This window comes from Lynx canadensis, chromosome C1 (genome assembly GCF_007474595.2).
Source record: "Lynx canadensis isolate LIC74 chromosome C1, mLynCan4.pri.v2, whole genome shotgun sequence".
Classification (NCBI taxonomy): domain Eukaryota; kingdom Metazoa; phylum Chordata; class Mammalia; order Carnivora; family Felidae; genus Lynx; species Lynx canadensis.
Genome location: NC_044310.1, coordinates 38,265,654 through 38,281,752, shown reverse-complemented (window position 1 = coordinate 38,281,752; position 16,099 = coordinate 38,265,654). Strand labels below are relative to the sequence as shown.

General features: G+C 46.5%; 1 protein-coding gene across 2 annotated transcripts in view; it reads left to right on the top strand.

The window, feature by feature from the left end:
* BEND5 (BEN domain containing 5) overlaps window positions 1–13,413 on the top strand; it is a 48,147-nt gene extending 34,734 nt beyond the window's left edge. For both annotated transcript variants that reach the window (XM_030325360.1, XM_032594296.1), the window contains exons 5-6: window positions 4,866–5,079; window positions 12,877–13,413. In XM_030325360.1, coding sequence (XP_030181220.1) covers window positions 4,866–5,079; window positions 12,877–13,034 — 372 coding nt within the window. In that variant the 3' untranslated portion in view covers window positions 13,035–13,413. The remainder of the gene's footprint in view (window positions 1–4,865; window positions 5,080–12,876) is intronic.
* Window positions 13,414–16,099: the final 2,686 nt, after the last annotated feature.

Genomic DNA, 16,099 nt, shown 5'->3' with positions numbered 1-16,099 from the left:
AGGTTGTTTTATTTGGGTTTGTCCAGATATATCCTTGCAACTGGCCAGATTGAGGCAAAAAACAAATATTGTCAGCTGAGGAAATGAAACCTGTTAGTCTTTAGGGCTCTCTTGGATATGCTGCCATTCCCTCATCTCCCACCGAGCACTTCCTCCCCTGCAGAGGCAGAACTGATGGGCCAGGTCATCGCCCATTCTGTCTTGACTTGCTCCAGCCAACAGGCTTTAAAAGTCTGCTTTGCAGGGGAGAGGTGGCATGCCAGAGTGGAAATAGGCAGTCGGGAACCCGAATGCTGAGCATAGCTCTGTCTCTGTCCTTTCTGTGTAACTTTGCTCGGGTGGATCTTTCTCTTGGCTGGGCCTCAGTGCCCCGATCTGTGCGAGAAGGGATGGATTCATGCTCTCCATGGGCCTGTAGTCACTCCAGCTGTGTATCTAAGTTGGGTGAATCTTCCCCAATTGAAGATAAAGAAAAGAAAGGACCATTCTGTGTTTGTTGATTCCTTTTTAGTGACGACGGCACTGTACGGTGACTAGAGACTTTTTCTTAAAGTAGCTTCCAAGAGAACACTATTTCTCTCTTCCTTTGAAAACTGATGGACAGTTTCTGAGCATTCTGGGGGCCTCTTTTGCAAAGGTATCATTTTTCCATTTCCAGAAAATGGGTGTCTCAAACCTCACTTAATGTTTCCCTGGGAGTTGCACAACAAATCTTGAAATTGCCAGTATTGTTTTTTCATTGGTTGTTGCCAACGTGTTGCTGTAAAACTAACCTGACTTTTGTTTGCAACTAATTTGAAGCTCGACAGAGAAATTTATGAAGGGAGAGGAAAGGAAGTGGACAGACTAGAAATGGATGGCAGCTTCCCAGAGCAGCATTCCCTCGTCCTCATTGTTCTTGGCTCTGCTATCCTTTCTGACCCTCTCTTCTCTCTGCCTGCATGAACAAAAGCCTTAATCTCCGCAAAGCCTAGAGCATTAGAATGGGATCCACTTCCTAGTAGGAAACTAGTTTTGTCCTACAAAACATTTCACAAAGCCATTTTTTGATCAAGTCCCATCCTGCCAGATGCCATATTTTTAAAACCTCCCTTGACACATAAGGCTAACATTACGGTCAAATAGTTAACAATGGTTTATGTGTATAATAGGGCTTGCCGCAAAAGTTATTTTCTGATTTTGATAAAGTTCATTGCTTTTCTTTATTTCAAAACCTCACTGAATCCTAGAGCTGCAAAGACTATTAAAGTTTACATAGTCTAATTTATAAATGGCATAGTTGGGGAAGCACATCCAGAGAAGGGCTCCTCTGTAATTATAGAACAGGCTAGAAACAAACAGGTAGGAACTGGAAGGCAGGTCTCCTGGTTCCCAGGCCAGTGCTCTTTCCAGTCTCTTCTGCTCCATCTCTGAAAACTGGGCATTGTTCCAGGTGACCCTTATTTTGCTGACCTCGGGAGCCCTTGTCCCAACATATACCTGTGATTGGTCTTACCCAGAGCCATTTCTTTCTGTGCTGTAAAGCTGGCCTTGTACTCAAGTTCATGTCAGAAAATATTTTCTTCTCTAAGGAAAAGCAGCTCATCAGAACTGAAAGCCTGTGCCATTAAAACGTATTAAATGTGCCCTTCTGTTTCTCCTGCTTTGTGTTCAGACTAGTCCTGATCATTTTGAACGGGACCAAAGAGGCAAAGCCTCAATGCGTCCCCATGGAGATGTACTGTGAAGGACTGAATCAGGTGGTGAAGGCTCACAGAAGGCTAGAAATTCAGAGAGGATAGAACTTAGCCATGGAGAGTTAAAGAGTGTTTCCTGGATTTGGGACTGGGGCTTGGAAGATTAGCAGGCTTAAGAAGACATAGGCGAAGGCATTCATTTCTGGACAGGGGAAAGGCATCAGTGGAGACATAGCTGGGGGGTGGGTTGGGGGTGTGCTGTCCTCCTGACGTTTTATTCATGTTATGTCATATAATCCTCACAACAGCTTTTTGAGTTAGGTGGTGTTCTGCCTGTTGTCCATCTGAGAAAAGTGAGACTCAAGTAAAGTGACTAGCCGATTGCCACCTAGGGCTGAAGACTCCAGCACCCCCTTTTCTGTTACCACATACTGAAAGTAGAAGGAAGTGCGGGAGTTTGCAAGCTTCATCATGATGGCCATAGCAGGAGAATAAAGGCTAGCAAGTTGAATGGAAAGAGGATTCTGGAGGGCCTCTAAAGATGACTGGGGAGGTTAGATTGATGTGATAGGAAAGAGGGAGCCATTCAAGATTCCAGAGTGTTCACACAGAAACACGGAGTTGAAAGACTGTGGAAGTAATCTAGTCAAAGAAGGAAAGCTGTGTTTTAGGGAGACTAATCTGGCAGTGTTTATAGGGTGAGTTGAAGGGAGCAGGGACCAGAGGCAGGAAGGCCAGCCCATGGCTTCTTCTGGTTTCCCTGTCTGCTGTAGTGACGTGCAGTGAGTGCCGGCAGGGGAAGTGGCTGGGCCAGCACAGAGGAAAACTCAAAAAGAAACCTCATGGAATATAGATATGTTAGATAGGCTATGTGTCCACCACGTTGGCACCACTGTGACACTGGCAGCAGCAGAAGGCCTGGGGAACTTGGGCTCTAGGGCCATACAGATTTGGGTCTGAATCTTGACTCCAAAATTTACTGCTGGTATGTCTTACGGAAAGTAATTTAGTCCTTCTGAATCTCTATTCGTGTCTGTAAAGTGGGAATAATAACTGCTACCTATTTCCATCTCTTAAGGTCATTATGAGGATTAGATAAATTGAGGGTACAATACCTGGTTCATTATAGGTACTCAAAAAATATTAGTGTCCCCCTTCTCTAGCAGAACATGGGCTAAAATGACTGTCACCTCTCTTTTAAGAATAATAAATTAAAAGATTAAAGGAAAGCAAGGCCCAGGGTGGAAAAGAGCAGAAATCTTTGAAAAACAGACGCTGTCTTCCATTCTAAGGTTTTCTAATTCTGAATTTAATCTAATTCAAATTCCTTGTTTCCCCCTTATCTCAGGAAGCTTGTGAGGTAGCTTCAGAGTGTCATCAGAGGGAGGTGACTTGGGGCCCAGCAGGGAGCAGCAGGAAACTTGTCCCCAGCATGCCTGATCTGGCACACAGACTGCCCACCTGCGGTTCAGACTGCAGAAGAAAGGCCAGACTTGACCTTGGATCAGTGTTGCCCAGCTGGCCCCGGGCAGCACATCTCACTTCCAGGGTTGCTTATCTTCCTGAGCCATATGAACAGATTTGCGGCACTGAAATTTGCAGCACAGGAAGACCAGGTGGATCTGGTTACCTGATACCAGGCCTGCAGGGATCTGAATGATCTTGTGAGCAAAAGGAAGTGAAGGCAGATGAGGCCAGGTGGATTGGTTACTTGCTTACATCCGTGAGTGGGCTGTGTTGCTGGGCTATTTTGTTTTCCGTTTTGGATGGCTGAAAAACCTCAGTAATTGGTGAAGGAAGAAGTGTTGCTGGCTGACCTGTCTTCCCATCTGTGTGTACCCACCTTCTTTTCCAAGCCAGTCTTCAGTAGAAAGATCTTCAGCCATCTTTGAACGGTGGTTCTTGCCAGGCTGCCATCAGTGTGGGTGTGTGTGCGGTCTCTAAGGCCAGGACCTCTCCCAAGAGGTCTCCTGACCACATGATGTTTTTGACCTACGGTTCTTTCTGAAGACAAGGACTTTGGGCAGAGCTCTTTCATTACCCTTAGAAAGTTCAGCTCATTAGCAGCTGCCTCCCCTCCTTCTCCACAGAGGCCATTTCCACCCTCCACAGACTCAGGAGAAACACAACATAAATGGCAGTATCGAAGTCAAAACTCCATTTTTTAATGATTAGCAAATGGTTTTTGAGTTGTTAAAAGAGCCAGAAAAGAGAAAAAATTTGAAAGCCTATAGCTTATTGCTAGATCGTTCTGAGTCGTCTTACATTTACCGACTCTGCCCTGAAACCTTCTGAGACCTTCCCTTCCAGGGAGCACTAGCCCGTGTTCTGTTCCATCAGAACAGAATCAGACTGAGGACACTGTGGTTGTATTTAATTTATCAAAATCATAGGTGTTCTGAGCCAGAAGGAACTTAGAGATGAAATCCCACTCTCCCAGTTTAGTTCATGGGAAACTGAAGCTAGAGGTAGGAAAGGACTTGCACAAACACACTCCAGTTAATGGTGGAGTCTGGTGGCTGTCCTCCCGGCTCCAGCTGGCAGTGGTTTTCAAACTCAGCTGTACATTGGAATTACTTAGGGAACTTTCACCTACCCCTGTACCCAGGTCCCACCCAGAGTAATAATTCAGAATCCCTGGGAATGGGGCCCAGGCACCAGCGATTTTTACAGCTCTAGACGACCCCCGCGTGTGCCACTGTTGGGAACCACTATGCCGGGATTTGTGCCCCAGCATGTTCACAGCAAAGGGAGAGAAGTCTTTCTAAAGTGTAACAGAGAAGGAAGTGAAACGTACACGTTCTGAGATTTGCTCGGGCTCCAAGTGGCCCTGTTATAACATGAGTATGTTTAGAATCCCAACCCTGTAACATAATAGTTGAGTGACTTTTGGCAACTGGTTTCACCTTTCTCAACCCAGTTTTTCCATCGGAAATGAAAATAGTATCCCAACACCTTCCTTCCAGGGTTGCCACGAAGATTTGAGAGAGTGGGTATAATGCACTCGAATAAGGCCTGGTGCATATAGGGATTCGGTAAATGATTATTATTTCCCTCAAAGAAAGTTAACATGATGTTTATGGAATGAGCCTCTTATGGGTGTGCAGCAGTGTCTTTTAAAGGAAAAGAAAAGTTTCCAACTGCCAGCCTGTCCGACTACACAGGTGCTTGTGTTCTTATCTCTTTCAGGTCCATCTGGGAAGCGGGATTTGGGTTGATGAGGAGAAATGGCACCAGCTACAAGTAACCCAAGGAGATTCCAAGTACACAAAGAACTTGGCAGTCATGATTTGGGGAACAGATGTTCTGAAGAACAGAAGCGTCACAGGAGTTGCCACAAAAAAAAAGAAAGATGCAGTCCCTAAGCCACCCCTCTCGCCTCACAAACTAAGCATTGTCAGAGGTAGGTCACTGCAGTACAAACGCAATGGCTGAGATGCTGTCCTGTACTCTGTGGAATGTACTAGACACAGTTTAGTTCAGCAGACACTGAAGCCTCTCCATGCCAGGCCCCAGGCCGGGCACAGAACACAAGAGCAGGTATGGACCTTGTCCCAGAGGAGCTCATGTTTAACGGAAGATGAGCCGTGGACACAAGCACAGTTCAAGTTGCTAGCATGAGAGAAGGGTAGATGATATGCTGAGAAAGATCTCAGGAGGGGAGGAGACCCCCTAGCTAGAAAATCAAGGAAGGGTTCCTTGGGAAGGGGGTCACTGCATGGGCCTCAGAAGCCGTGCTCCTGACTACTGGTCTCTAAGTGTCCAGCTGCCATGTTTCAGTAAAGAAAGTAGATTCCATCAACATGTACATTTTGAGCAGGCCCCATGCCAGGTTCTGCGACAGACAACATACATGTCAGATAATTTCAGGTACTGACGAAGGAAGGTAATGAAGCATCATTACATGTTACGGCAGGACAGAGAGGGCTGTGTTAGGTGTGTTGGAGCAGGCCTGCTTGAGGAGGCTGGGAACTAGGGGTGGAGGAGGCAGCCCTGTGGAGGTCTCAGGGGCGGCAAAACAGGCAGAGTAAAGAGGCACAAAGGCCAGCACACTCCAGGGATGAGGCAGCTCCAGACAGCCACGGAGCCATGAGTGAGGGGAGAGCAAGGTCAGCGAGGTGGGTGAGAGCTGTTCTCAAGGGCCAAAAAAGCCACATTAAGCAGCTTGGATCTATTCTATCCATAGGAGAAGGGCAGATTGTGGAATGACCAAATGGGAGCTCAGTTAGGACACTCGTGCAGTAGTCTCGGATGGAGATGATGGTGCCGTGGACTAAGGTTATAGCAGTGGGAGTGGAAAAAAAAGCCAGATTTAGGGTACGCTTTGGAGGTCAAGGTGGCAGGACTCAGCGAGATTAAGTGATCAGCCAGGTTAGAGCTACAGAGTTCAAACCCATACCACCCTGGCTCTAGTGTGGGCCTTGTTCTGCTGGAGCAGAGCTGCCTTCCTTGCCTGGCCGACTCATGACTAATTCACTTAAACAGCCACTTATTTTTAGACAGTTGGAGGTAACCTTTAGTCTGCTTGCTTTCTGAAATAATGGATCCCCATTTGGGAGGTCTCCCTGAGGAAGAGGCCTTCCTGGGGATGTGGCCCTGCCCCACCAAATAGGTGCCCAACCTCTGATTCCACTATACTTGTTGGAATGTGACTCAGCAGGTCCCAGGTGCCTTCCAGTGCCTGACTGGCCCCATCGTCTTGTCGTGGTCTAAAATCATCTGCTGTGTGTCTGCCTCAGGCACTGGTCTGACCTTATCTGATTCATCTCCACATCCTCATTGCCTACCACAGGGAATGGCACACAGTAGGAGCTCAATAAATGAAGTGTGAACAAATGAAACACTGAGACTGGCAAGCTGATCCCTGGACTGAGCCTCGTTGTGATTTCTTGTAAATCAGTTCCCCCCTGTGTCTTAGTTTCCTCAGCTGAAAACTTAACCTCTTAAGACAACTGAAAGGGCTGCCTAGGATCATAGCTTGGAAATAGTTATGTTCTAAGTATGACAAGAAATTAGCAATCTTTCTTGACAAGCGAGCTGCCTCCATCGAGCCGATGTGACCTTGTGATGATCACACCATTGAAGTTCACTAATGCCCAGTACTTCTCAGCTTGCAGGCTCTCTCCCATCCACTCACGGTGCAGGGTGATGGCAAGTAGCAGTAGGAACCCAGTATCAAAAGCCTGGGGTTGAGCCCCAGCTCTGCTTTGGTTTAACTTGGAGCTAACCCTGGTTCCTATACTATATTCACTTTTGTTTCCCCAAGCCGAGCGCAATGCCAGTACCAACCAAGCCCATGTTTGGTGTCTCCATCAATAAAGCCAGGATTGTGGTCTTTGTCCTGGCTACCCAGTGGCCAAAAGAAACATTTTGAATGTTCCTTAAACCCTACTCGGATGATGTCCTGTGCAGCTAACCGGGTCCCCAGTGCTACAGAACAATCTAGAAAACCTCTCAGCTGTGTGGCATTGGGCCATTAGGTCTTCAGCCTCCCTGCCAAGTCCCCCAGGTTTCCCTCACGGATCTACTCCCCTATTTTCCAAGCCTTTTTTAAACTTCCTCTGCTTTGCCAAACATGATAGTCCACACCTCTCTTTCCCAGAAGATGGCCTTTTCTCTTCCTTCACAGAGAAAAGAAAAGGAACTCCCACAGCTTCAAACTGCAGGCTTAACTACAGACCTAACTATACCGTCTGTTCTTCTGCCCCATGTCCCAGAAGAAGAGTTTCCTTCTCTTATTTGGGGCCATCCATCCTCTCTATCTGGATCCCAGCCCACCTGCCTTCCTAAGTACCTTGTTCCTCCAATTATGCTCCTGCCCTCCCACTTCCTTCCCAGCGTCATTTAAATAGACTTTGACCACTTGTTTCTTATGAAAACAAACAAAACACTCCCTGGAGGCCACTTCAACCACCTGGTTGCTCCATTTCTCCCTTTTCCTTTTCACATCCAGCTCTCTTAAGGAGTTGTCTACACTCACTGCCTGTGCTCACTTGTGATGCCCCTGCTGTCTGTCGGAGGGGGCCTAGCCCCCTAGTCTAGCCCCCTACTAGTCTGTTCTTGCCAAGTTTCCCGTGGACTTCCGCCTTACCAGATCTGGGGCACACTTTTCACCTCCTCCCCAGACTGTCTGATGGGACCACTCATTCCTCCTTTACTGAGGACTTCCTCAGTAACACATGTTCGACTTCCTCCTGCCTCCCTGGCTTCACATCCCCCTTGTGGGCTCCACTTCTGCTGCCCTGTCCTCTGTCCCCAGAGTGTCCTCTCTCTCCACAAAGCTTTCCTCAGCTGATCTCACTTCCCACTGTTCCCAGGGCCCAGGCTGAAATCCACACTCCTTGTCCTGGCTCACGCCTGGCAATCTGGCCTCTGGGGACCCCTCTGCCCTCTGCTGACACCTCACTTCCCATTTTCCACCATGCTCTAATCACAGGGGCCTGCTACCACCTTCCTATTCCCACTGTCAGCAGTGTCCTCCGTCTGCCCTGCAATCCCGCCTCCTTCTGGCCATCCAAAGAGGCCTTTCCCAGCGGCCCCATCTGCATAGCCTTTCCATTGTTCTCTGTCACCTCAGCATCACCCTACATAAAGTGTCTGCATAGCATTTCTTGTTTGTTTACTTGGGAATTGCCTCCCCACCCCCCCACCCCCCGCAAGCCCACTAGAATATAAGCTTTATGAGTATCTTGTTCAGGGCTAGCAGGTAGTGAGTGCTCAGTAAACATTTGCTAAATCAGTGAATGATGTTCCCAAATCTATCCTTGGCTCAGTCCACATTTCTGCGTTCCCAAACCATACATTCAGGTGCCCACTGGCCGTCTCCTCACAGCTCACAGGTTCCCCCATGACACTGGCACAACTGTGCCCCTCACCACTCTCTCCTTTTTCCTCTCTGCACAGCCTTCTGCCCCTTCTGGATTCCCTGTCTTGGTGAAGGACACCACCAGCAGGTACCCCGAGATGCCCATGCTCGACTCCTGCACATGCCTCGTTTTGTCTCTTCTGCCCCCAAATATGTCTTAAACCACCCACTTCTCTCCCTGCCCCATGCACCTTTCATAGGCCATCATTTCCCCCCTACAATACTCCGGCAGCTTCCAGACTTCTCTCTCCATTACATAACCAGAGTGATCCTTAAGAAACCAAACATGATCCTGTCACCACCACCCCGTCACAGCCAGCCCATGGTGCCCATTATTAAAAGGTAAGCTTCTTAACATGTCACAAAAGCACCTTTATAGCCTGGCTCCTGGCCATTGCTCCAGCTTTATTTTTCAGCAGTATTCCCCTAGAGTTCTTGCCCTAATGAACTACTGTACTCCCTGAACAAGCCTTGTTCCCTCTCACGTTAGGGAATTTGTAAGGGCCATTCCTGGGGCCCGGACCACATGTCATAACTACCCACCCTGCACCTGGGCTGCTTTGTCTGGCTAGCTGCTCTAACCACCTGGATCTGCTTAGGAGAACCTTCCTCTAGGAAGCCTTCCCTGACTTCTTAGGGTGAGTGGACACTTCTGTCATATGTCCCAGAGCCCCTTGTGGTCACCTCTGGTCTCTTTTTGCGGTATCTTTGCCCCCCAGGGGCCTCCTATAGCAACGCTGAGAGCCCAGAAATGCTTGCCATGCAGGCGAATGAGAAGGAAAGTGACTTGCCCAAGGCCGTACAACTGGTTAGGTTGGAGCCGGGCAGAGTGAGTCCGACTTCCTCGTCCCAGAGGTTTCTTGTCATACTGAAGTACAGTGTTGGTTTTTTCTCTACTACAAGCAGGCAGATTGGAAGTCCGTCTCCTACCCCACCATACACTCACCATTTTTACCCCAATTATATGAGCTCCTCCAGACTGCCCTGGACTGGTCCTTCCAAGCAGGAGATCTGTGGCTTGAGATTGTGTGTGTTTATTTCACTTTTACCACACTTAGTCACATTTGCTGTACAAAAATGACAGCCCTTGCTCATTAGGGATTTTCTCATGTCTTTGAGGATTTTAAAATCCTTCCCGACCGGATGGCAGCAGGATGGTGAGCACTGATACTGCTTGCAAATGCAGAAAGCAGAGCAGGAGGGCCGTAGGAGAGTCTCTCTTTAATGACAAGCTCCAGAATGACAGTTAAACCTTATTAAGGTCAAATGACCTTTTGCAGAATGTCTGAGTTTCCTAAATGAGCCACAGCATTGAGTTCTGGATAATTTTTATAACTTTTTTAATAGGACACATTAGCGCTGTTATAAACCTTGTTAATTAAGCAATAATCTCAAATGCTCCCTTGCAGAGGGAGACATTCCCGGCAAGTGCAGGTGATTAATACCTAGAGTCTAACAAAGCCTTTAATCAACCTCAGGGGCTGCTCAGCGCTCTTGCCCCCGAGACACAGGAATGCTTGGGATGCTGGGGAGCCCTCTTGGAAAACACTCCTGCATTTGCCTCTTTCTCTTCCTGCCTCTTCTGTGACCCCTGCCAGTGCTCCAAGGGCCATCACACCCACTCTCCTTCTCTCCCCTTCTCTCTCCTCAGCCTCTTTACCACCCTACTACCTTCCAGACAGCTAAAGACTTAGCGCTGGAAGAATCTCCTTGGATCATGTGGTTTGCCATCCTACTTTTACAGATGGTAAAACTGAGACCCAGACTGGTTCCCACTTAGAGGTTGCACAGCAACTAGGGCAAGAGCCAGATTCGAACTCCTGAACTTCGAAACAGTTCTCAGCACAAGTTGTCTCCCTCACTTGGTTCAGGTTCCAGCAAAGTCACCGTGAGTATCTGCTTCCTCCCGGCTCAGGGCTGGAGACAGACTGTCCAAGCGTTCCCATCTGTAGGGGAGGCACTGGTCACAGTTTTATTAGACCATGATCAGTGCTTTGAGACAGAGAGCCAGGCAAGTGTGGGGGTGCAGAGGCAATCAGCAGAGTGGGGTCTCCCAGTTTGATCTGGTAGGCCCCAGGGATGCTGAATCTGGAAGGATGAATAGGATTTAGGCAGCTGAAGGATGGAGCCAGAGTAATCGGGAAAGAGATTGTCAAAGACACTGATTTGTGGGATAGCCTGGAGCAGGAGAGAATTGCAGGTAAACTTAGCAGAAGGCAGGACTAGAGAGAGACCGGGCCTCCTACCTTCTTGTCTCAGTCCCTGTGGAAAGGCCAAGACAAGATGAAGTGGAGATAAGTGGCTTGGGAGTAATCAGGGAGTAGTGGAGGTCAACCAAAAGCTTTTAAAGGCTTCTCTGTGCAAACCCGTTCTCAGTGGGGAGGGGAGGGTGCCCGGGACCCGGGATGCCCATAGCACATGCACCTGCAGTGTGGATGGCACCCGGAGGCGGGCTGGCTGCACACCCAGGAAGAGCTCAGCGTTGGGGAAGGCACAGTGGGCTCTGTCCGTACTTTCTCCAGGCCTCCGCTTTCCCACATGCCAGAGGAGGGGTCAGCACGTGTTAGTCCCCACAGTCCCATCGAGTGCCGACATTCTGCACCTCCAGCAGGATTACCTGCTCTGGGCTGGCCTGGTAGACAAGATGTTGTTTACCCTCCATAGCAACTCCTTAAGAGTAGGTCTCCATTCCTGTTTTATAGGTGAGGAAGTGCAGGTTCAAAGAAGTTAAAATTCGTGCCCATGATTATATACACCACTGGTATGTTCTCCATGCGTAGTCCCCTTATGTCCAGAATTTTTATGACCTCTGGAGTTTCTCTGGGAAACTATTCATTCGTTCACTTAACATATATTTACTGAACCTTGCCCCTCTGCAAGCACTGTGGTAGGCCCCAGGAGTGGACAGGTGTATATACATAAAATAATTGTAACAACTCCATACAGGTGTAATGTTCTGTACGGTTCGAAGAAGGCTTGCAAAATGTTTATCTCATATGCTTCATGGCAGCCTTAAAGATAACCTGTGGTTTGTTGTTCTTGGTAAGCAGGTGAGGAATCTAGGGCAATGATTTGCCTCAGGTGCCCAGGCTAGAAAGTGGGCAGAAGTCAGGCTCCTGTCAGACCTTGTCTGGGGCTCACTCTTTGTTTCATCACAGCAAAGTCAGACTCACTAAGAGCGGCCGACCTCAGCCTCGTTAGCAATCACCACGTTGAGATACCACTTCACACCGACCGGGCTGTCAAAACCTTAATAACCGGGCAATGTCAAGTGCTTTTGAAGATATGAGGCAACCAGTACTGGCATACACTACTGTCAGGAGTTCCAGGCAGCACAACCGCTTTGGAAAACAATTTACTAGACATCACCTAGTAAAGTTGAGTATGCACACACCCTAGCGATCAGCAGTGCCACAGCTTGGCCCTCACTGGAGAATTTCCTGCATGTGTACCCCATGAGACGCACCAGGGTGTTTGTAATTGCAAAACACTGGAAACAATCCGAGTATCCGTTGACAGTAAAATGGATCAGCAAATTGTGGAACAGTCCACTCCAGAGAACACTACCCATCAGTGAAAATGATTGACCTGTAGCCACACACTTCAACTTGGGTAAATCACGAAATTTATGTAATGTTGAGTGAGAAAAAGAAAGATATATAAGATATGGATATACCTGTAAAAAAAAGTTAAAAACAGGGAAGCGTAGGAGCACCTGGGTGGCTCAGTTGGTAAAGTGTCTGACTTCGGCTCAGGTCATGATCTCGTGGTTTCTGAGTTCAAGCCCAGTGTCGGACTCTGTGCTGACAGCTTAGAGCCTGGAGCCTGCTTCAGATTCTGTGTCTCCTCCTGTCTCTGCCCCTCCCATGCTCATGCTCTGTCTCTCTCTGTCTCTCAATAATAAATAAACATTAAAAAATTATTTAAAAAAAAACAGGGAAGAGTAAACAATACATTATATAAGAATGTGTACATATGTGATAACACAAAAAGAAAAGAAAGAAAAAATCCAGGAGAGTGCTTACATCTGGGGAGGGTGAGGAAACGATGGGATTGGGGAGGGGCATCCAGAGGCATCAGAAGGACCAATAATGTTTATGAAACTGGGTAGTGGGCATATGGATATTGTATCATTCTTAAAGTGTAAACTTACAGCATATATCTACTTTTTTCTAAGTACATTTGTATTGAAAATTTAAACGTACAGCAGTGCCAGATACGTGAATTGGTATTTGGGAAGTATGTCAGGAGGTACATTTTCTTTGTGCCCCCTTACAAGATTGTACTTAAATTCACCATTAATCCTTGGCCATCTTGTTCCTTTCCCCTGTCTAGAGTGTTTGTACGACAGAATAGCACAAGAAACTGTGGATGAAACTGAAATTGCACAGAGACTCTCCAAAGTCAACAAGTACATCTGTGAAAAAATCATGGATATCAATAAATCCTGTAAAAATGAAGAACGAAGGGAAGCAAAATACAATTTGCAATAAACTTTGGATTTTTCATAAAGCCTTATCGTTTTTCTTGCGTGGCTTGTGATTTGCGGGCAATGGTGCTGTCCAGTTGAGACCCCACCGTGTGTGGTGGCATGTGGGCAGGGAGCCAGCAGGTTTCCAGGGTCGTCGGCTTGCCCTGAACTTGGACTTCCCATTCCAAAGAAGTCAAATGGATTTGCTGAGACTCAGGCAGCAACTTGGCACCAGTGTCATTCTGGGGATGGGGAAAGCACTGTCTTTTTTGGAAGGGGATAAAGTGTCTCTGAGTTGCCTATCACTTGACTGAGAATTTGAACTAATATTTTTACCATTCAAGGACTTCTATCTCTGTTCCTCTATTTTGTTCTATAATAAAGCTTCATTAATTCTTTGATGTAGACAATCATTATCCTCATTTATTTAAGTATAGTAAGTGGACAGTGGAGGTGACCAGTGTCCTTTGAGAGGTGGAACACTCAGGCCGAAAGCAAGAAAATTCATAAGGGGAGGGGTTGCTCTCTGCAGATCTGAAGGGCTGTCTCAGAAGCAAATTACGTCCTCTCACTTCAAAGGACAGATCTTAGGACCAGACAGACGCCTTTCTCACTCAAGATGATCTGAGATCCAACTTCCTTGATAAATTGAATCAGTCTCTGTAAAAGGGTGTTAGGGGGCGGTAATGTGAGATGTGGCCCAGCGTTACCTTCAGGAAGCAGGGGGCAGTGTCACCTCGCGTCAGTTCGTTTATCCTTTTATATCTAAAATGATCTTTCAGGTTACATAATTTTTATCTCATTCAGTAACTGATTCTCTAAGGTGCCTGGTGCACAATCTGGCAAACCACATTCGATCTTCCTGTTGATTTGCACTTTCTGTAATGCCTGTGAAGTCAGCTTGGTATATTGGAAATGGCAAGGGTTTGGGGCTGAGCACCTGGGTTCCACTCCTGGCTCCCCTGCTTGCTTTGGGTTTAACCTAACCTCTTGAGTTTCCATTTGCTGTTCCGTAAAAAGGAGATTATCTCTACCTTACAGACTTGCTATAAGAATTATATATCTATATATAAAGTGTTCAATAAATGTTGGCGATTGTTATTTTCTTCATTTCTGGTCATTGGCTTTTAGGCATTGGTTGGAAAACTTCGGCCCCTGGTTTCTCTGGTGGTCTCTAAGCCAAAGGTCAGGGTCACTGGGATAAGTAGGGGAAGTGGCTGCCTCTTTGAGGGATTTTGTTTTAGTAAATAAAATAACCCTTTGTCATGTGAAATATTGTATGCTTGCTAATAGGATGTGTACATGTGAGTTTCCTTTTATGGTATTTCCCCAACTTTCCACAAACTAGCAGTGTGATCTTGGATTGATCACTTAACTTCTCAGGTTCCTTATCGGTGTAATGAGGAAAATAATGTCTGCCTCATGGGCTATATGGATAACTAAATAATAACAACAACAGGACTTTTCTAACTGACATAGTTTAACTCATTTCATGAGCAAAGTTCGTTACACTTAGTAGTGTTCAATAAATTCATGTTATTAAGATGGGTTCATTTCAAAGCATGAGGCAGCTTGGGCATGAGTAGTGCAGGATGCATGAGGGACTCGGAAGAAGTATGCATTATTCTTGAGCTCATCCCCTTTTCTCCCTAACCATGGTGAAGACACACCTGAAAACTGCATTTACCTTCAAAGACCATTACAATGTCGTACCTGCTTTATAAGTGCTTTTAATTTGGTGGGGGAAAGTCATGGAAATATATATTTTAAAACGCTATGAGAGATGTGAGTGCTTTATGTAATGTACAATGCACACATTAGGGACTGAACAAGGTGTGAAAGATTCTGGGATCTGAGTTCAAGTCCTGACTTTGCCACTTCTGTCAAGGTCATTTGACCTCTCTGGGGCTCATTTCTTTTAAAGTGAAGATCATGATCCCTAACTCAGGTTAGTTGTGGAGAGGATGCTAGGTGACATCTGGATAAAGGGCTCTGGAAATCTCAAAGAGCTACAAAGATGTTAGTTACTTTTAGCTTATAAGGCAGAATAGAATCAGAAGTGGGATGTGACAAGGAAGGACATAAAAGCCAATTCTGCTGGGGAATCTGGAGAGGTGCATACTCGAGTTAGACTGAAATGGTTTTGAGCCCCTCTTGAGTACTCAATGCCCTGTTACTGTCATGCAAGGGCAAGGCCATAATACCCGTACCCATACAAATGAAGAAATGGGCTCAGAAAAGATTAAATAACATGTTGGCCAAGGTCTCAGATTTGTCAGCAGTGGAGCTGGATCAGAATCCGGGTCTGTACAAAATCTACCCTTTTACCTCTTCCTTGTAAGATGAGTGGGATGTAATGGTCTGCGCTGAGACTCTAAGCATGTAATTTGAGGGTATATTTAGAGAGACCCAACCTAAGTAATCAATGGAAAGTAACCAGTCTCATTAATTCAAGCCATGTTAAGGAGCTCTAGTACTGTTTAAAAGGATGCATAGTTTTATTACATTAAACGCATACACAAAACTCAAATTCATTTTGTATAGTGGAGAGTTTCCCAAATATGTTCAACATTAAGAATTTGCTGATTGGGGCGCCTGGGTGGCGCAGTCGGTTAAGCGTCCGACTTCAGCCAGGTCACGATCTCGCGGTCCGTGAGTTCGAGCCCCGCGTCAGGCTCTGGGCTGACGGCTCAGAGCCTGGAGCCTGTTTCCGATTCTGTGTCTCCCTCTCTCTCTGCCCCTCCCCCGTTCATGCTCTGTCTCTCTCTGTCCCAAAAATAAATAAACGTTGAAAAAAAAAATTAAAAAAAAAAAAAAGAATTTGCTGAGGTGTTTAAAATATAGACTTGTGGGTCATGGCTTAGTGAGCTCGAATCAGTAAGTTTGGGATGGGGCTGGGGACCTGTATTTGAACATAAGTGCCACTCTTGAATAATACTAGTCTACTAGAAGTCATTAGAAGACTTGATTTAAGCAAGGAACAAGAGTGTTTCCAAAGTAAAAAGACATGTTCCTTTTAAGGTACCTGAGGATATTTGCAACTGAGAGTATTAAATAACTGAGGACCTGCCCTAAAAGCTTGTCTAG